This window comes from Moschus berezovskii, chromosome 13 (genome assembly GCF_049115385.1).
Source record: "Moschus berezovskii isolate FMDL1 chromosome 13, NW_MosBer_1.0, whole genome shotgun sequence".
NCBI lineage: Eukaryota > Metazoa > Chordata > Mammalia > Artiodactyla > Moschidae > Moschus > Moschus berezovskii.
The window spans coordinates 64,257,269-64,280,102 of record NC_142472.1 but is presented as its reverse complement, the minus strand read 5'-3'; the positions used below and the strand labels follow the sequence as shown (position 1 = coordinate 64,280,102).

At 36.5% G+C, this 22,834-nt stretch overlaps 1 protein-coding gene across 3 annotated transcripts in view; it reads right to left on the bottom strand.

The window, feature by feature from the left end:
- Positions 1–1,337: 1,337 nt before the first annotated feature.
- Positions 1,338–22,834, bottom strand: part of COG6 (component of oligomeric golgi complex 6) — a 59,140-nt gene continuing 37,643 nt past the window's right edge. For all 3 annotated transcript variants that reach the window (XM_055426197.2, XM_055426198.2, XM_055426199.2), the window contains 6 exons: positions 20,404–20,535; positions 19,900–20,067; positions 16,906–17,013; positions 15,771–15,824; positions 14,272–14,351; positions 1,338–2,751 (listed from right to left, as the gene is read on the bottom strand). In XM_055426197.2, coding sequence (XP_055282172.2) covers positions 2,604–2,751; positions 14,272–14,351; positions 15,771–15,824; positions 16,906–17,013; positions 19,900–20,067; positions 20,404–20,535 — 690 coding nt within the window. In that variant the 3' untranslated portion in view covers positions 1,338–2,603. The remainder of the gene's footprint in view (positions 2,752–14,271; positions 14,352–15,770; positions 15,825–16,905; positions 17,014–19,899; positions 20,068–20,403; positions 20,536–22,834) is intronic.

Below are 22,834 nucleotides of genomic sequence, written 5' to 3'. Positions count from 1 at the left end.
GGGTGTTTGCTATGACCAGTGCGTTCTCTTGATAAAACTCTATTAGCCTTTGCCCTGCTTCATTCCGTGCTCCATGGCCAAATTTGCCTGTTACTCCAGGTGTTTCTTGACTTGCATTCCAGTCCCCTATAATGAAAAGGACATTTGTTTTGGGTATTAGTTCTAAAAGGTCTTGTAGGTCTTCACAGAACCATTCAACTTCGGCTTCTTCAGCATTACTGGTTGGGGCATAGGCCCAGATTACTGTAATATTGAATGGTTTGCCTTGGAAACGAACAGAAATCATTCTGTCATTTTTAAGATTGCCTCCAAGTACTGCATTTCGGACTCTTTTGTTGACCATGATGGCTACTCCATTTCTTCTAAGGGATTCCTGCCCATAGTAGTAAATATAATGGTCATCTGAGTTAAATTCACCCATTCCAGTCCATTTTAGTTCACTGATTCCTAGAATGTCGACGTTCACTCTTGTCATGGCCTGTTTGACCACTTCCAATTTGCCTTGATTCATGGACCTAACATTCCAGGTTCTTATGCAATATTGCTCTTTACAGCACCGGACTTTGCTTCTATCACCAGTCACATCCACACCTGGATATTGGTTTTGCTTTTGCTCCATCCCTTTATTCCTTCTAGAGTTATTTCTCTACTGAGCTCCAGTAGCATACTGGGCACCTACCGACCTGGGGAATTCCTCATTCAGTATCCTATCATTTTGCCCTTTGATACTGTTCATGGGGTTCTCAAGGCAAGTATACTGAAGTGGTTTGCCATTCCCTTCTCCAGTGGACCACATTCGGCTGTGGTCCATGTGATCAGATCGGCTAGTTTCCTGTGATTATGCTTTCAGTGTGTCTGCCCTCTGATGCCCCCTCGCAATACCTACCGTCTTATTTGGGTTTCTCTTACCTTGGGCGTGGGATATCTCTTCACACTCCACCTCAAAACAGTTCAAAATGTAAACTATGAAGTAAATAGCAAATAGAGTGTTAAGCTAATGAACTAACACTTGCAGTCTTTACTTTAACTAAGTTCTCAAGATCACACTGACACCACATCATGCTCATCCATCTTCCATTGGTTGTATGTATTTGGCCTTGTACTGTACTTTCCTTCCCGTTAGCCTATTTTCTAAAAACACACTGATAAGATGTACAAAAATACTGCAATGACCGCTGTTCTAAAAAGTTTAGTATTTTATTTGAAAAAATTAGGTAAAAAGATAAATATTTTTATTTCCCCTAGAAAACAAAGGAATTCACTAATGGTAAGCAAGCAATCTTTTCTCACAAGAGATACAAATTATATAAAATTTAAGCTCTTGCCTTACATCATACTTTATTTTCTTTACTATATCACATTTATTGAAGGAAAAAGATTAAAACACAGATAAAAACACCAAAAGAGATGATATGTAACCAATTACTCTTGCTCCAAAAATATCACATTAATACAACTGTAAATTTCAGATAGAACAGGCCCCATTCTGTCAATACTAATTTGTTATATATTCTGTATTTGCCAAATAAATATTACCTTATTACTTTTCAAAATATTTTTACCTAACCAAGGTTTTCCTTATACCTCATTTTCTCATTTGTAATTTGCGGACACACCTCTTTTTATAGATCTACCAGAAATTAAGATTTTGCTAATAAGAACTGTCTTCAACAGCTTACCAACAAAGTCAAGTCACACCAAATACATTTAGATTTGTTAAAAAAAAAAAACAACACAGAAAACCGATTTTGAATCTCATTTTTGGTCAAGTTTCAAAGTCAGAGCCCAAACAATTCTTTGCAAGGGGCCATCATATGGGTAGACAGGTCATCAATTAGAAGTTTGCTACTTTGGCATTTTCCCTCCAGTGATAGAATACATCACTTTTTCGTTGGTTTAAACCCCAGACAAAATGAACAGACAGTTGAATTTACAGCCCACATGGTACAACACATTCCTTTAAACACTGGACTGACATGCAGCACAGGATGTCTACACACCTCACACCTACATCTGAGCTGAAGTACTGAACTTCACCTTGAATTCAGTCCAGGGCAGACACAGAGTGGAAGCCACCTTTAAATGACTGCTCTCTGTTTTTGCTGAATATATATTTCTGCTCCTCTGTTTAAGCATACCTATTCACAATATCTAATAAAGAAGCAAATGGATCTTTAAGTAAAGAGATGTTTATTAATATTAGGTCATATCTTCACACTAAGTTTAGATAATTTTTAATGTACAGTTAAATTTAGAACTAATCTTGTTTAAAAAAAAAATCCCTGAAACCTCTCATTCTACTCTTTTTCCACATATGTGTATTCCAGAATTGAGGGAAAATGGCAGAGCTAGAGACAAGGTTAGCAAAGAACAGAGTCATTCTGTGTGGAGAGCGGATACAGAGCAACTGCTAATAATCCAGGTCAACATGTTACTTACTTACACATTACTGTGACCAAAGCAATTACTGGGATTCACATTCTTATGATACAAAGAAAATTGTAACCATCAGATTTCAAAGTAAAGATGAACAGACTAAAAACCAAGAAAACCTTCAGGGTTTTAGGAATGCAGTATTCTGCTACCACACTCAAAGACGATGATCAGGAGAGAAGTGTCTGCACTTGCTGTGGTGATCGGTGTAGAATGCTCCCAGGATCTTTGTACTCATTGACCGGATTCATCACAGCCGCATACACTTCCCCATAGGCTCTGCAGACTAATTCTGTAGACTGTTTTATGATCTGCTCTCTATTGACAAACAAACAGATATGTGTTAACATGTAATCTGAAAACGAAAGGCTAAGCATTCCAAGAAAACTCCATACTTGAACCAACGTAGTTCATAATTATCACATCTTATTAAAAATCATTGTACAACTACACAAGTTATCTTGGTTTGGGGATAAAAGGTTTTTCTATATTTATTATTTCTTTATGAAATCTTCTCCATTAGTATGTAGGTTGCAGAAGGGCAGGGGCTGTGTTTTGCTCACTCTGTAGATCCGTGATCTTTAGGATCGAACATCGCCTAATATATTGTGAATTACTAAACAAGAAATAGAAACTGCAACCCACCATCAATGCACTGATTTTGCAAACGCAACTGTCAACACATTAACCGTAAAGAGGCTTATAACCATTCAAATGTTATCAATCCTTCAAACCTCAGAATAACTTACAATATACGGTCCTTTCACTTACAGCTCCTATACTAATAATCACATCTCCTCAATTTTTCATCTCTCCCACAAAGGTGACACTTGTCTGCAACAAATCACAGCATTTCCACAAATACACATTCCTATACAAGCACATAAAAGAAGAGAACTACTTTTAAATAAACTGAAGTAAATGTCTTTAGAAAAAAATAGCACTGGGTTCTTTAAATCTGCATTAATTGTTTAATAGTTTTCATGACATTTAGTTCATCAACTCCAACCATCTCTACTCCTCTATCACTATACCTACTGATGAAAACAGGCTTCCCAGGTGGCTCAGTGGTCAATAAGCCACCTGCCAATGACAGACATGTGGGAGACACAGGACATCCCAGATCCCTGGGGTGGGTAGGTTCCCTGGAGGAGGAAATGGCAACCCACTCCAGTACTCTTGCCTGGAGAAGTCCATGGAGAGAGGAGCCTGGAGGGCTACAAGTCCATGAGGTAAAAAAAGAGTCAGACATGACTGAGCTCACAAGCTGATGAACACCCTTCTCTGATGTTCACAGTAACTAAATAAAAACCCGTCTTTAAAGCTTTACTCTCAAACCTACTTCTGTTTCCTGTCTCTGACAATGTCACATCTACGTGCCATCACTTCAGTTCAGACCGTAACGAACTCCTGCCAGGAGGAGAAAGCAAAATCCCACCAGTCCTTCTCCAGCCAGTCTCCTCCACATTTAGTGTAGCTTAAGCACTGTTAAGAGTAATCTTTCTAAAGCATAACACTTATCATGTCTCCCCCTTACCCAGGACCCTTCAAGGCGAGTCAATGTCTTCTTCCAATTTCAGAGAAGTCAGAACTCCTTACCCTTTCACTCAAAATCTTTCATAATGCCATCTGCATCATTACTCTAATTCTGCAGTCCAGCTCAACCCAACTGGCCTATCTGCCCTGCTCTTCCTGACCTCAGGTCCTTCGCTCCCTCACATACCTCCATTAGCCTGCAATGTCTCTCATCCACCTTTCAATGCTCTTAATTCTCAGGAAAAAATGGACTTGCTCATCCACAAAGACTTTCCTGTCCTTCAGTGCTAGAAATAACCAGTTCTTAGAACATCCATGTGGAGAAGGCAATGGCAAGCCACTCCAGTACTCTTGCCTAGAAAATCCCATGGATGGAGGAGCCTGGTAGGCCGCAGTCTGTGGGGTCGCTAAGGGTCAGACACGACTGAGCGACTTCACTTTCACTTTTCACTTTCACACATTGGAGAAGGAAATGGCAACCCACTCCAGTGTTCTTGCCTGGAGAATCCCAGGGAGGGGGGAGCCTGGTGGGCTTCTGTCTATGGGGTCACACAGAGTCGGACACGACTGAAGTGACGCAGCAGCAGCAGCAGCAGAACATCCATGACCAAAATTATACCTCTGGAAGATTATCTGTGGAAATATGGGGATCAGTGGTCTAAAGAAGAATAAAACTGGCTGAATGGAATGAGGAAGGGAGTCCACTTATAGTCTTGGGTCATCGCACACTGTTCTGATGGGGTCTCAAACTCTCGATTTGAGCAACAGTAATTTGTTAGAACAATCCTGTTGCTACTGCTAAGTCGCTTCAGTCGTGTCTGACTCTGTGCGACCCCATAGACGGCAGCCCAACAGGCTCCCCCGTCCCTGGGATTTTCCAGGCAAGAACACAGGAGTGGGTTGACATTTCCTTCTCCAGAACAACCCTACATTTCCCCAAAGCTTCCAGAATGAGACTGGGTAGAAGGCAGATACGCTGAGTAACTTTTCTGAGCAGAGTGGAGCAATGCTATTGGCTGTACTACCTTATTGTTGGAAGGGAGGATGGTAGAAACTGACTTGGTAATCTACTTTACCAGATGAGGCTTGGAGATTTTTTTTTTTTAATCTGCTGATTAGTGATCGCTCCTATAATTAACTGAGCATAATAACGGATGCATCAAAATGATACAACAATCATTTTCCATAAGTGACATAGCTGAAAAATATTATAATTAGCATTTTAAAAATCTGTTAACTATAATATTTGATACTCATTTGAAACAAACAATGAATTTTAGATATAGCACTTCTAGTTCTCTACTAAAATCAGTAAGATTTTTTATTTGAATTGTTTTAATATTTTATTGGAATACAGTTGATTTACAATGTTGTACAAATCTCTGCTGTAGAGCAGAGTGACACAGTTTTACACATACATACATTCTTTTTTTTTTAATATTCTTTTCCATCATGGTTTATCCCAGGGGACTGGAGATAGTTCCCTGTGCTATACAGTAGGACCTTGTTTATCCATTCTAAATGAAACAGCTTGCATAAATCAACTCCAAATTCCCAATCCATCCCTCTTCCTCCCCCACTAAAAGCAGTAAGATTTATAAAAGGTTTATAAAATATTACTCACACCTCATACTATAAACTCTATACTCAGTCTGAACACACTGTGTACTTAAGTTACATGTGAAACATACAAACAAGGCTATTCCTTCTTACAATAAGTTTAAAATCAGAATAAGGTACAAAAATGAATATTAAACACATTTTTTAAAAATCCAGAGTTAATAACTAGTAAATGTAGAATAAATTACTGAAAATTCTGAAATAATCAATTTAAAATTTTAATTTCAAATCCATACAGTGAAAATTGTTAACATTACTAAAGCTTAGTTGTAACACAGGGCACATTTCTACTTATAAGCCGCAACTCACAAGACAGCTGAAAATCATTATAAATCTGCAACACAGAAAACCATAATAAAGCAATACTGCTAAGACAAATAATTAAATAAAACCAAGCCAATAAGACCAAGTAAGAGTCTGTAATTCATTTTAAATGTTTATATTTGATAGTATAGGGCTTCCTCATTCCACTCCCCAGTTTAAGAAGCCACCAAGACAAGGGAGGGATCAAAAAATGAACATGCACTGAACAGGATGAGAGATAAAAAGCCTGTGGAGAAAAAAGTCTTTCATAGAGTGGAAAGAAAAAAGGGAAGGGAACAGAAGTGGTCCTCCTGGCCTAACAGATAGCTGTTAAAGTCAATAGGATAGAAATACAACGGAAATGGAGATTCTCCAAGTGAATCCGAGTCAAATCCAAACTGTAAAGCGCAAGAACTGTGACTGATAGTGATTCCACATTTCTGGACAAACGTTAGAAGTTCATTTATTACTACCCAAGCCAAGTACAGGTCCATATGCTCATATTCATTAGTGCTTTGCTAATGAATTATACATGGCAGAGGTAAAACGGTATAGTGAAGGACATTACTGTCAGAAGATCTTTATTTATTTATTTATTTTTTATTGGAGGCTAATTATTTTACAATATTATATTGGTTGGTTTTGCCATACATTGACATGAATCCGCCCCGGGTGTACATGAGTTCCCCCTCCTGAACCCCCCTCCCACCTCCCTCCTCCCTTTATCCTCCCTCTGGGTCATCCCCGCACACCATGACTCTAGCTCAAGTTCCGCTACTTACTGCTGCCTTGAATAAATAATTTAATCTTTCCAAGGCTAATTCCAATATCATAAAACAAAATACTGACCTTGATAACCTTTACTAGATACTTTCAGCTTTAAAACTGTATCATTTCATTGAGCTAAGAGATTTTTTAAAGAACTGCTGTTAAAAAACCTATATATGCTTATTCATACACATACACATATATGCATCCACATACATCACTTTGTGGAACTGGGTTCCCTGAGTAACGAAACGTGACTGTGACTTATACATGAATGGGTAGTGTTTCAAAGTAATAAAGCAATTTTTTTCCCATTTTACTATCTCCTCCTTTTTATTTTTAATGCTAATTACTATGCAAGTTCACCTTTATGTTAAAAAGTTATCACATGTATCTTACGTGTCTGCCTTCTGCCTGCCTGGTGTCTTGGTCGAAATTATTCACTAATATTATGTGTGAAATATGAAGGTCAAATAATGATGAATCATTATAGTGAAAAATAAAACCAGTGTCGAAAGTGGAAAAATTCAAGAACTGTATAAATACAAAATGACCAGCAAATCATCTCAGTCTAGTCATGTGCTTCTGAAAACGTGGAATATCCTTATCTACTCATCTTTCCAAGTACAGGTAAAGAAAAGCAGTACCTTTTTTTTTTTTCCAGTCATGTATGTATGCTATTTTCTAGCATGGGTACCCACCTCAGATTTTACTTTCTGTGTTTTGATCAATCACAGCCAATCACATACCTGATGGATGTAATACTTTTAGAACTGTTTCTCTATGTTAAAATTCTAAAGATAAATCCCGCTTTTCACGTGACCAACAACAGATATGCAAGAGGCCAGTTAAAAGGGAAAAGCTATTGAATGTAAGCCAAGATTCATCTAAAGTTAGATCATTAACTTTCTTGGTCTCTTGACATGTCTTTACATGACATTCTCACTGTAATTTCAAAAAATTTAAAACATGACTCATACAAATAATTCATTAATGTAGGAAATTATTAAGATGGTAAAATTGATTCACAAAACATTTTGAGGAACTGTTCATTTACAGGCATTTGAAAAGGAAGATTAGAATAAATCAGGTTACATATAAAATGAACTAACATCTCACAGAAGAGGAAAGTTTCATTTCGGAACCTTTTAATCAATAGTAAACAGAAAATCAAACAAGGATACATTCCCCTAAATAATTTTTGATGGGTCTGTTAACAATGTTTCAATATGACATGAAAAAGACATGCTGGTCTCCCAGACCCTACACACCTTATTTCCATGGTCTGGAAAGTCTTCTTACTTTTGCAAAGTACAGTTGTTTTTTTTTTTTTCTCCCCTGTATAGTTTGCTATTCTAGTATATCAATATCAAAGATAATAATCATGTAGCTAATGTGCTATGAGAAAAATAAGAAATAAAGGAGATGAGCTTGTTACACAATTTCACAGAAGTGCAAAGTATTTTAGTTATCTATCCATGAGAATACCAGACATTAAGAAATTATCTCTGTCCAGTTATAAATGTCACAGTATCATAAAACTAGTTATAAATTCTGAAAATACTAATAAACATTATTGTATAACTAAACAGAGATACCATTCTCGTTTTAAAACATGTTCACTGAAATTACCTTACATATAATTTAAATAATTATTTAAAGTACTGAGCCATGATAAGAAATGAACTGCTAACTTCCTGAATCAGTGAGCTTGTCATTAATCAGTACTTTAAGATTTTGGTTGCCATAACAACATGATAAAACTTTCAACATTACCACAAACCCAGCACTTCTAAAAATAACTTATTTCAACATTCAGGTTCTGTGATCACTAAAATTGAGCTTTATTACAGCACCACAGTTAAGAGGCAATCAAACAAGCCATAGGAGAAAAGAAGGTGTTAACAGTTTAACTATTCCCGAAAAACTAAGAGGAAAAAATATACTTATGTATAATAGATTGGTTTAAAAATGAACATTTTGATTTCTCTTTATCACAATATAAATACCAAAGTGCCACAGCGGGTCAGCTTTCTGTCATTCACAGTAAAATTAAAGCGTATCTGAGGTGAGACCAAGGCACAGATCTCACATATGTCTCATACAGCCTATCACATATGCCTAACATTTTTGAATTTCCTTTTAAAATAGTAAAACAATATAATCTCAGCAGAGAAAGAGTTAAGAATATAGTACAAGCTAGTGTTAAAGAGAACAGGCTCTGGAATACTGGATTTGAATCTTGACTGTGCTTCTTGCTGTTTGACCTTGTTTCAATTATTTAACCTTTCCAAAAAAAAAATGTCCTTTTCTGTAAAACGGAGATACTAATGTACAGACTTACTGAGAGGGTTAAGTAAAGCAATTCATTCAAGGATCACTCTAGCTGAGATGCTAAAATTAGAGTATAGAGGCTGGTGTGGGAATTGTAGAGAGGGCAAGGGTCAAAGCAGAATAGTTTCAAGGCTAATGTTATAATCCAGGCACAGATGGTACTACCTTGGATCAGAGGGGTAACTGTGGAGATAGTCAAAAGTGACTGGAGTCTGCTCTCCTACATTTCTTTCTAGGTAAATATTTAATAAAATGGTTCCATGGCATTTTGATTGGGACTACATTGGGAATTTACAGATTACCACATTACATACCCAGTTAGAGGAGAATACCATGTGTCCACTTTGGAACACTGGAAATCTACAGCAAACGTCACACTTAAGTGATGAAATATCAGAACCATTCTCAGTAAAGTTCAAAATAAAATATGCACACTCACCCTTACATCTACTATTTACTTGGAGCACCTAGTCAATATAATAAGTTTAATCATATATACTGAAAAAAATTAATGACTCATTAACTTCAGATGTCTGTACTAAAAACATACAAACAAACAAAAATCAAGGCAAACAATTGATAAACTAAAAGAACTAAGAGTTTAATTATCTGGTCAGATTCAAAATTAATGTATAAAATTTAGTATTTTTCCCTATTTACCAGCAACATCTAATGAGAATATGCAATGGAAAATAAAAGACCTTATCAAAGGAGTCACAAAACTGTTTCCTAGGAATAAACCCAACAATATACATGGAAAACTGCATGAAGAAACTAAGTCTTTACTGAAAATTCTAAAAGATGATCTGGATAAATAGGTAGGTATACCACACTCATAGATAGGAATACTCACTAGTGGCTTTCTTACATCTATTTGTTCTTATGTTAGCTGAGTGAATGTTTTACACACACTTTAAAAGAATGTTATTTTCTGTAGCTGTGTGTGGTATTTTCTTTCTATTGGGTTGAGCTGATTAGTGACACTGTTCATTTCCTTTACACCAAACAAGTAGTTTTCTACTTTTTCTATTAATTATCGAGAGGAGGGTTGAAATATCGAAATGAATGCCAATTTATCTATTCTTCTTCAATTTCATAAGCTTATATGTCATGTTTTTTGAAGCTCTATTAGTGGCACATATTTACTATTATATCTTCTTCATGAATTGATCCTATTATTGTGAAATATCCCTCTTTATCTTTGGCAGCATCATCTTCCCTAATCATCATCAGCCTAATTTTTCTGATATTAACATCAGAATATAGCTACTTCAGCTTTATTAGAATTTTCATTTGAATGGTATAATATGATCTTTGAAACATGCCCTTAAAGTGGATTTCTTATACTGCAGACAGTTGGGCCAGGTTTTTACACCCAATCTAATACTTTCGGCCTTTTAACTGGAGTGTGCAGCCCTTTTACATTTACATATTTACATTTGGGGCTGAATTTAGGTTTATCATCCTATTATTCATTTTATATTTGTACCACCTGTTCTTTTTTTTTTCTTTTTCTGCCTTCTTTTAATCTAATTGTCTTTTTAACATTCTATTTTATTCACTGGCACATTATTTATTTTAGTGCTCGCTGCAAAGTTTACAATCTGTCTTCAAACAATATTATGCACTTCATGAGCAACCTTCAACATCTCAACAGTGTACTTCTACTTCCTTCCCACTTCATCTTTTATGCTTTAGTAGCCATAAACTTTATTTCTCAGTGTTAAGAATCCCACATGCACTGTCAGTATTTTTATTTTAAAGGTCCACTATCTTTTATATTTAGCATCTCCTGCGCTTGTCATTCCCTGGTGCAGACATGGGTTTTCCTGTGGTATCATTTTTCTTCAGCTTGAAGAACTTCCCTTATCATTTCTTGCAGCGCAGTGTACTGGTGATAAATGCTCTCTACTTTTGTTTACCTGATCTCAAAATGTATTTTTTTGCTTTCAGTTTGAAAGATACTTTTGAGGAATACACAAAGTTGAAACTGTTTCATCATTCAGCTTTTTAAAAGATGTGATTTACTGTCTTCTGGTTTGAACTGTTTCTACCAAGAAGTCAGTGGTATCCTTATCACTGTTCCCCCAAAATAATATCACTGTTCCCCTTAAAATCGTGCTTTTTAAGATTTTTTTCTCTATCACTGGTTTGCAGTAATTTGATTATGGTGTACCTTAGTATAATTTTCCTTGTGATTTATTTAGCTTCCTAAATCTGACGGTTCATGTTTTCCATCACATTTGAAAGAAATTCTTTTATGCCTTCAATATTTTATGCCTTAATCTCACTATGACACTTCACTTACATTCCAATGCTTGTTATCGTCTCACAATTCACCACCTAAGATTCTTCATCTGTTCTACGGCTTTTAATTTTTTCCTACCTGAGCTTCAGTCTGGGCAATCACTACTGTTCTCTCTTCAAGCTGATTGATCTTTCCCTCTAGAATGTCCAACTGGTGATTATTTCTACCCAGTGAATTTTCCTCTTAGTCCCTGAACACATCTGAAATAGCTGTTTAAAGATCTTAACTGCTACTTCTGTAAACTATGTGGGTGAGTCTGTCTCTGTTGGCAGATCTGTTTCTAGTTTTGGCTCATGCTCTCCTAGTACTGTACCTGAGTGCTTTTCATAGCATGCTCAGCACTATCAATGTTGCGCTGTTGACTGTATTTTGCCATATTTACGAGTGTTAAGTTTTGTTCTGGAAGGCAGTTAATTCAGTAAAGATCCACATGATCTTTTAGAGATTTGTCTTGTCTTTATCAGTATGAGTCTAAAGTAGCCTTTACTGTAGGACAGATTAGCCTCACTTTTAAGGCTTAGACTTTCCCAGGTCTCTGAAGTACAGTGTGAGTCCCAGTCATTTATCAGTTTGCACATTTCCAGTAGTCACTGTTTCTTTGCTAGGCTCACCCTGCCCCTATTACCAAATCTGCTTTATTTTCTGTTTATACTGGTATTCCTGATAGTTAAAGGTAGTGGTTTAAAAAGGAGGGCTTCCTGAGTGGCACTAGTATAAAGAATCTGCCTATAATGCAGGAGACCCAGGTATGATCCCTGGGTTGGAAAGATCCTCTGGGGAAGGGAATGCAACCCACTCAGGTATTCTTGCCTGCAGAATTCCATGGATGCTTAAAAGGAGGCAGTGAAAGAGAAGAAAATTATTCATTTACCACACAAAAAAAAAAAACAACAAAACCCAAAGTCATTACTTTTAAAGAAATTTGCTTTGTGTCTACCATATGCAACAGATGAAGATTCCTAAATCAAAGAATTCTCAAATCATATCCACTGTTCTACACACTCACTTTAAGAAGCATCTATAGTCTCTAGTTCTTAAATTATTCATACAAAGAATTCTGATTCAATAAGAGAAGACACAGAATATTTTATAAATATGCATGACTGTGGTTTCTATAGTCTAATCTCTATTTTTATATTATTAAAAGATAAATTTTGGAGTCTGGCACTGAAAAAAGAACAACGTCCTTCCAATTCATCACAAGGAAGGAAGGATTCTTTAAAAATGCTTTAATTTTCTACTTTTTAATACAACCTCATTTCCTGGCTACTTAAATTCATTCAATAGTTTATTGCAAGGCTGAAGTATTCAATCAAAATCCACTTTTGAGATGCAGTCAAACTATAACAAAAGACAAGAAAAAAGAAGAGTGACAGGGGTCCCCAAGGTACTGCAACCACAGAGACAAGCAAAGTTATAGAGAACAGAACATTAACAAAACAAGACAGGAATAAAAAGTTTTACACTGCAAAGCTCTATTTCAAAGAAACAATTGATATTTCAAATACACTATGAATAGAAATCGATATGGGTATGAAATTATTTTAGCTTAAAAACAGATTACCATTTTGAAAAGGTTCAAAATTTAATTGAATAAAAGTTACCTCTTATTATTTCAAATGCCTTATAAGTAAGATCAAATGCATATCATGCCTATATAGTACTAAGTACTAAAACAAGTGGTTAAATATAAAAAAGTTACAGGTATTTAATTAAACAAAGTAAATAACTTGAGAAAAACAAGCAATTTGAATTATGGCATAATGGAATTTGTTTTACAGTCTCCCAGTTCTTTAGAATTCTGGTTATGCTGACAGTATGAGATCTTTTAAGATAAAAAAAATATAAAAGTAAAAAAATAAAATAAAATCAGTTACACTGACCACAACTAATATGGGAACTCCCTAAGAAGGTAACAGAGTAGAGGTTTGGTGAATGGAATCCATTTCAGAAGTCAAGAACTATAAGCCAAGGATGATTGACAGATGGAAGTCTCTAACGATACACAGTCTAACTTCTTCATTGTCATTCCAGTTTCTTCATTAGGTTAGTTGTAGTTAGAACCCTAACTCTATGTCTGAGAGAATCCATTTCCAGCCAGTTCTAATCGACACCAAATTCCTCCTCATGCTGAGCCCAAAGCTGCCTCCGTGCTCACCATGTTGCTCCTCAGAGCCACAGAAGGCAAGTGGACGATCTCCGTGCCACGACAACCTTTCAGATGTTTAAAGCGTTTCAAGTTGCAGTTGTTTCTTTATTGTACTTCTAATGTAAATATTTGTTCATGTGTAACTGACATGTCGGACCATAATCTCTATTGAGATAGTGAAATTGTCTTTTAAATCTTACTCTGTAGTGCCTGGTACACAGAGCACTTAATACACTAGTTGAATGGAAAGAAAAAAAGGTACAGATGTCTGATTTCCTACTTGTACAAAATTTTGTCAATATTTTTGCTAAAATCAATAAAGTCACACAGTATAATCTCTCACTTTCTTCTAATTGTAATATCTTTATATTTTAATGTATAGTCCTTTGCCTTGAACACATTTCTAATACATGATATCGAACAATATTTATAGAAACTTCCAGAGCCCGAAATAATCTAAATAGCAGGACATCTACGTTGCACAATGAACATATTACTAATCTTTCATCACATATTCAGTGCAATTTTGACATTGTATTAATACAATGGAACTTCATATCATCACGTTGTAGCTTCAATTATATAAGTCCCATTATTTTTTAAAAAAGCATTCATTAAGACACTTTCAAACTACAAACATGTAAGGAACAAGTACGAATAGGGTAAGGTCAGATCTCTTAGGGGTGCTGAGGTAGAAATAAAGGTTGAGAACTATAAATCCTCAATGATTAAATCTCTTTTTTTAAAATACAATTTTTTTTCTAAGAAATATACGTGAATCTTTACCAACTGTTAATAATTGGAATCAATAAATACTCACTTCACTGTGGCACTTAGAAGAAAGTTCAGCTGTGGCATTAACAGGCTGTCAGGAGCTGACAGATAGCGATCAAACTGAACCTAAATGAAACAGAGAAATTCGAAACACAAAGTGCACATATCTGCCAACAGACCTCCCTAGTAATCATCCTTTTTTAAGGATTAAATCCTTGGAAAAATCCCATATTCCAAATAATGAGGTCTCTGTGATCAAAATGAGATATTTCTTATATATATTTAACTAAATTCACTTCAAGTGTCAACTCTTTAAGGTACTCAGTATCAGCAATATCTACTTTTAAAATTTCAAATCCAAGCCATTCATTTGATCTCCCTCACCAAACTTCTGGGTAATAATACTAATAAGATGTTAAGTCAACAGATTTCAAGTCTACCCTACTTTTTAAAATCCAGAGTATCTGTTGATCATTCTCTCATCTATTCATTATTAATATTCATCGAGTACCTGTTAGTGGTAAGGTACCTTATAACGTAATGTAAATATAATGGTGAGCAAAAAAAGACAGTCCCTAGCTTCAGAGAGCTCGTGGTCTAGTGACAGAGGAAGTAAACAAATGTAAACAAAGGAAAAACCAAGGTACCAATACTATAAAAGCATCCATCAGGACAACACAGATCTAGTCTTTGTGTTTGGCAAAAACGTCTCTGAGCAAAGGACATTTTAAGTGAAATCATAAAGATGAACTGATGTTAGGTTAAGTGTGTGCGTAGTAGGGACAGTGTGGTTGAAGGCTTAGGTGAGAAAGAATGGCTACTAGAGCTCAGTTCATGTAGGACTTGAAAGCTTTTCTAACAGATTCTAATTTCTACTGTAAAAGTATTAGGAAAACCATTAAAGAAGGGAAATAATGAAAGGGGGGAAATCATCCGATTTGAATTTAAGATGCTAACTCTGGCCACAGCAAAAAGAATCAAAGGGGAGGTCGTACATAGCAAATGCAAGGGCAACTAATGGGTAGCTCCTGCAGCATCTCAGGCAACAAGGGAAACAGGAGTGGAAAGGAGAGAAGATATCAGAGAAAATTAGAGAGCAAAATCATCACAATTCGGTTAGTAGTAAATGGGATGAAGGGGCTGACTCTGAGATTTTGGATCTGCATAATTTAATTCACAGCATTATCACAATTCACAACTGTATTCTTTATACATTTATTTAGTTGCGTGATAAATGCAGCTATTATTGGTGGTTTTCTCTAATGATATATAGCCTAACTTCTTCATGTTGTCATTCCTGTTTCTTCATTAGTTTAGGAGTAAAATTCTGAAATTGAAGAAAACCTAATCAGGAATAATAAGACTATTAGGGCATGGTGAAATATTACTACTAATGTCTGTCCTGATCAGACTTCTTTTAAAGGAATACATGTGCAATCATTATGAGTGGACCCAGTTGTGAATACAGCTAATTATCACATCGGTAAGAGTAAGAATAACATTCCATAAGGAAACGTACACTGACATGCTTTACTGTGTACTTACCATCGCAGCCTTCAGTGCCACAGAATCTAGGTTGGGCAAGTTAGCTAAAGGGCCCTTAAGGAACAAAAGGCCAAAAACAAGATGAAAACAGGTGCTGTATGTTACAGTTCACTTATGAAATACAGTCCATTAGGAGATTTTCCAAATTTTAAAATTTAGTTTACTTCCAAAGAACGTCCTATCTTCAACCTCAATTAAAAGAGGGACTATGACCTGCTAATTTCCGTATAACTAGTGTGAAGGTCCTCAATAATATGTGTTGGAGTGAGGAGCATATACATTTATGAACAATGAAATAGCAGGATACTTCAGATTTAATCATAAGCAAGAAAAAAGGGCAGTTAAGTACTGAGAAATGGCAGTGAGAAATAGGGACTTTAAGAGTCTCACTTTGACAATTGTAGATAGTACAAAAAAGGTAACAAAATTAGCTCCTTCTGGTGGAAACCTGATTACCTTATCAAAAGAAAAAATTCAAAACCTGTGATCTTTGAGAGTATCACTTAAGAGTTCCTGGGCTATAAAATATTCTTCATCTTAATGTTATTTAAGAGAGTTTTCTGCTTTTTAAAGAAACATGCTTACATGGTTTCCTAGGCTCTCTCCTACTCCGTGTTCTAATTCTACTGGAGTTCCATAACTGAACAAGATCATATGCTAGCCCCAGAAGTATTTACATTTCCAAGTAATAGACCATGATCTGCTAAATTAAAATGGGGAATGACTGCTATTTATATATAGTAATCTAAGCATTCAATTAGTTGATGGTGATAAAGGACTCTGAAAAATTTACCACTGTATTAATTTTTACATTTTTCTATACTAATTTGTGTATATTTTCATTACTTTTAACCCAAACTATCTATAGTGAAAAGGACAGTTAACATTTGGGGACACTCGACTATATTTCAGGTGGTCGTCTGGGCACTACACAGGCGTTATCTCACTTAATTCTTCAGAATAACCCGATGCTACAGACAGTACCCTCAATTTACAAATGAGGAAACAGAGACAGGTCACTTTCCCAGTGAAAAATTGCTATTAAGGGGCAGAGCCAAGATTCTAATGAGTCTAGCTCTAGAAGACACAGTCTAAATCGGTGTTTCTCTCTAGGTAGAAACAGCCACGTGCTTACCTGTTCAGCTTTATGTTGCTGTACCGTGTTATAGATATAACTCAAGCCTGCTCTGGTTAAAACGTAAGAAGCTTGCTCATTTATGAGTGTGTCCAAATGTGCTTCAATCTAAAATAAAATACAATTAAAAGAAAACATTTTAAAAGAAGGATAGGACTGATGAGAGTAGAAGTCAGCTAGCCTGGACTCAGCTCTTCATCGCGTTCCTTGCCACGGCACAGAGACTGCTCTTAGACAAAGACTTTTCCTCCCTCAAAGAGGAAGTCCTCTCACAAATGGGAAGAAAGTCTTCTTTGAGGATTCCAGGACTAGTCAAAAAAATTTGGGTTGCTTCTTAGCTCTTTTAAAAGCTGGTATGAAGCAAACAAACAATCACTCATCAACAATGTAAAATAAAATACTTAGGAAGAATTCTGGGAGAATGAGAACTTCTTGTCCCTCACATCCACACTGCCTCATGCTCCCAACCTGCTGGACTGACTCAGCCAGTCAGGTATGCCATCTGGAGAGGCCCGGCGGAAATCCCACAGGGGCTGAAGCTGTAAGTTCTCCCGAAGAAAGCAGATCTGGGACAACGAGGGGACGGCTGAGGACCCAGCAGAAGACTAGTCAGAGGCGTCAGGCACAGGGGCTGCCTGCGAAGACCATGCTGGCCGGTGGGAGCTGTATGTGCGCACCAGCTTTTGCTGTTCTTGGGGAAGCTACCTACGGCTAATGGGGGCAGAAGTCACAGGCAGAGACTGCCTGGTGGGATGACAAATTCCCAGGCAGGGAACTCCCTTCCCTTTACAGTACAGGCCTCAAAGCCTGGAGCTCTTCCTGCTGTTCCTCCCTCACCGTTATCAACCTGTTTACCAATGGCACAGTTCACTATTAACAGATGATGTTCCCACCTGAATGCTTGTCCTTGTCCAAGCCTCTACAGTAGCTGAGGCCCTCCCCTTAAAAAATTTACAACTGGTTTAAAAAAGGTGATAGGTTCTAAGAGGAAAGCCACCAGAGTAATGAAAACAAGTGTCTTTTCTTGAGGTAACACAGGTAGCTCAGACAGCAAACAATCTGCCTGCAATGCGGGAGACCTGGCTTTGATCCCGGGGTTGGGAAGATCTCCTGAAGAAGGGAATGGTAACCCACTCCAGTATTCTTGCCTGGAAAATTCCATGGACAGAGGGGCCTGGTGGGATAAAGTCCATGGAGTTGCAAAGTCACGTGACTGAGTGACTAACACATGTATATTGAAAGACACAGGGCACTTTAATTTTTTTCAAGTGAATGCCGAAAAAAGTACAGTTAGAACCTTTACTTACTAGTCTCTTTGAAAGTCCAAGAAAAATAAGATTGCAAGTATAAATATTTAATGAAAGAGTTACCACTAAGAAACAAATTAGTGTCTGAAAGAAAAATGGAAGAATAGTAATACAGAATAAATATCAAAGAAATATATTAAAGTCAAGAGGTTTAAACAGATATTAAAAGACAAATTCAGGAGATAAAGCCAACTAAGGACAGAAGCTTTTTATATTCAGAATATAAAAAGTAACAGATGGAGAAGTGATAATTAATTAAAGATAACAGAAAACTTTCTTGAGCAAAAAAAAAAAAAAAAAGGTTGAATCTTCAGACTGAAATGGCTCTGCAAAGTCCAAAATGGAAGTAACAAAAAAAGAGACATACTAAAAAATATCCTGAGGAAATATCTGAACTCAAAGGAAAATCCTTATAAGCTTCCACATGAATAAAATAGGTTGATCGCAAAACTAAAAAGAATCAGACTAGCCTGGATTTCTTACTTAGAACACTGGAAGAAGTTTAAGAATGGAAGAAAATTACCAGATTATTGATAGAAAAGATCTGAAAATGAAGAATCTTTTACTAAACGAGGAAAACAATTAGTCTGGGGGCATGGCTCCCAGCAAGCAGCCACACCCTCGCCCAGTCCTTCCACACTGACTCTGGGCTGGTCCATGAGAACAGCACTGGCCACCGGCCTAACAGCAAGCATGATGCAGACCTAATAAGCACTTACATGGTGGGGTGTCCTCTTGGGATGCAAAAAATAACTTTGGGATATTTAAGAAACAAGGATAACTAGTAGATTGTTGGACAACTGATATATATCTGCACATTTCGGGAACAGATTTAGACAAATGGCAGTTTGGGATTGAATTAGTGATAAATACATTAAAAACCAATGAATTTTTAAAAAAGATTTTTACTAATTATACATAAACAATTATGGAAGAAAGAAAAATTAATCATACCTCATATTTTGTTAAAAAAAAAAAAGAGCAGGAAATATCACGAATTTAGAGGTCTCAAAACTCATTCCTTGGAAAAACCAAAAACAATATATTTTTACTGCAGCCACTGCCAATTGTTTATATTCTTGTGATAATAAACAAGATTCAGAGTTTTGTTTTTTTTTTTTTAAAACATTTTATCTACCAAATCACTATTTCAAACTCAGAAGTCAAGTGTCTGGTAAATTTTATAAATGGTTTTGTTGTGACTCTTAAGTGAGACCATTTGGTTTAAGGACCAGCGTGGTTGGTTTAACAAATTGTAATGTTGTGCCTAACACTGATTTACACATAGACAAAAATGTATCTGTCCTTTGCAACACCTTCCGCACAAGCTCTGCAGTTTGAAGAATATAGCACGTTATTCACAGTTCGGAAACTGAAATCTGCATACAGGATAATGGTTCAAAGTAGTCAGAAAAGCTCCATTCTACCACCACATACTATGGTTTGAATAAAATATCCTACTCATTACATACCCTGGCTTCCAAACTAACTCCAAACTAACTTCCAAACTTCCTCCCAAACTAACTAAAATACTGAATATGTCTGGGGGAAGGGAGGTATTATCAGATTATAACAAGGGATTCACAGAAATCAGGTCACTGAAGTTAGCTTACACCCAGTAACTGAGATCATGTATGGAAAAAGAAGATTTCATCACAGTGAGCAGTCATGTTATGGCAAAATTAACCTGGAACTGCAGCATTTCCAGACGTCTGTCAGTGAACTCAAACAGAGCTAATGTCGTCTTCATCATATACAGTGAATTGACCATGAACGTGGCCATGTCAGCTGTGCCCAAATGGCTGGCTGACACAGTACACATTTGGAGGAGAGGATCCAAGACACACGACAACACCTGCAATGAGAAACAGAAGTAAAGAGACCCCTCATCTCCGTACCAGCGACACAGGTCTGCGTTAACGGCACTGCAGAGAGAACGCCAAACTAAACAGGAAGGGGCCAACTTACAGAAGCACATATGGAAGAGACTAAATGGCATAGAAATCATAACTCTTAAAACAAGCACCACTGAATATGTATTACTTTTTAAATTAATGGGAAATGGCTTAATATTTGAAGGAAAAATATTGAGAAGGGGTGTCAAGATATATGGGTTACGAAATGCCAGAATTTCAACAAAATGTACACTAGAGGAGCAATAAGAGTCATTAAGAGTGAATTTACAACACACCTGCACAAAATCAGCTTGACGGGCATCTAATGGCACAACTGAAGAATCATGAGATGCTAGAACTTCACGCAGCAACACGAGCGTCTGATTTAAGGCAGAACTTGGTCCAAGATCAGGTGGTGGGAGTTCAACCTAAAATAAAGGGCAATCTATACACTGCTTGTATTTTACTACTAAATTTTAGTGTTTAAATAAATGCCAGTTCACAGTAAAATCATTCATATGAAAGATACAAAGCACTGGCTGACACATTATAAAATCTATCATTTATCAATTGTTTATTCTCTATTGTACTAATGAAAATCACAGAAAGTGACACGAAGCTTTTGCTAGATTATCTCAGAATTAATATATCAGAAGTACAGAATTTGTATTTTTAAGATACAAAAAATTATGAGGAAAAACTCAGTAGTCTTTGAATTTAGGATTATATTTTCATATGGATTTGAAACAGCCTATTTTGTTTCGCCCTAGTCTTAAGAAAAATGTAACTCAGAGAGAGACCAGCACTTCCCCAACTATAATTGAGAATCACCACTCCCTGTCACGCCCCAGTCTCAGATATTGTGGCTCAATATGTACAGGGTCAGGGTCTATATGCTTGAAACTAAATCCCCCTAAAACTGAGTTTCCTCACTGAGTTTATGAGTAATCTCTTATCCAAAATCAGACTCCCTTTCTTGTCCTGCCCCTGTTCCCCGCAGGACTGATGAGTATCAAAGAAAAGGGGAGACTGAAACCAAGCAGGACCCTATAGGACATTCCCAGGTACAAAAGCCCCTCCGTGTCCCCCATTTCCTATTTGTAGAACAAAAGGCTTTAGTCTCCTATGCCTTTCCTGAGTTCCGAAGAGCAGAAGCAAACGGTTAATGATTACGACAACAGACTCACAAGACCCCTAGTTTCTCCTGAAAAGATATAGACAACAATCCGATACATACTCTGAGTTGTTCTGGAGAAAGTAAGACCCCCATCTGGCAGAGAATGGTGACTACATGCTGATCACAAACACACAGACCCCTGCTGGAACCAGCAGGTTAAGATTCCCAGAACATCACTCTGTTACCTTATCACCAATAAAGTAATCAATAACCAACAACCAATCAGAAGGTCCACAAGCTGGTCACGCATCCTAAGATCCTTTCCCCTAACACTGACTTTAAAAACCCTGCCTGAAAGCCATCGAGGAATTCCCATCTTTTGAGTATTAGCTGCCTGTTCTCCTTGCTTGGCACTTTTCAAATAAACTCTTACTTTGGTCTGAACACCCATGGTCAGAGTTTGGCTTTCCAGCTCTGTTGGCACATGAGGCCCCTCTCGGTAACATACATTGAAACCATCACCACATTCTATACCACAACCATTTCCTCTGAAAGTTTCCTCTTACCGTACTTATTTATGGAATTACAATTTTAAGTCAATAAAATTATTCAAAAGAAATTTAAGACTGCAAGTTAATGTTGGAAATGTCAAAAAAATTACAACTTTTTCACATACTTTTATTTAAAATTTAAAAAGCATTTTAGCTGAAAATATTGTTTTTGTCTGTTTTTCCTGGCAGAATAATCTATAAGGAATAATGTAAAACTTGAAGTATTCCAAAAGAACTTTTCAAACTTTAAGAAGCAAACGAATGACCAGGGAATCTGGTTAAATGCACATTCTGATTCAGCAGGTCTGAATCTTAATCTCAGATGCCTGAGGTTCTTCATCTCAGCTAAACTAATAAACTCTGAGGTGATGCCCAAGCTGCTCCTGCTGCTGCTCCTAAGTCACTTCAGTCGTGGCCAACTCTGTGTGACCCCATAGACGGAAGCCCACCATTTGAACAGTAAAAAGACATTCTAAACAGCAGTGATATCCAAGAATTTAAATCAAAATTTAAAGGACCATTTAGATTTTATTTTCAGAGTGCTAAGCAAATCAACCCTGCTTACTATTAATTTGATATGGGTTTCATTTATGATAAAACATACTCTTTAAATTAGTATTGAATTACTATAGTGAAAAGAACTTTTCAGAAAATGTCTCTCTAGCTAAAACTGATATGACATTTTATCTTTTAGGGGATCCTTTAGATTTTGCTAGATGCACAGCTATGAATGTTTCAGGAGAGCCTGATAAACAAGGGAGTACACATACCTGACTACTGAAGTGCTTCAAACACTGTTAGGGAAAAGGTGCATCTTTCAATAAAATAATGTCCTTGAATTTTCCTTTAGCATACCAGATAAAGAATTAGCTCCCAAATGTGTCTTTTTAAAAGCAAAGAAGGAATCATAAAAGAGTTCATTTCTGGCTATATCTTTATTTTAAAAGCTATTCTTCCTAACAATTTTATAATCCACTTTAAAATTCTATTAACAAAAACTGGGTGCTTTGGCAGTGAAGACCATTTTGCAATACATGTTTTCCTCATAAGGCTATAATC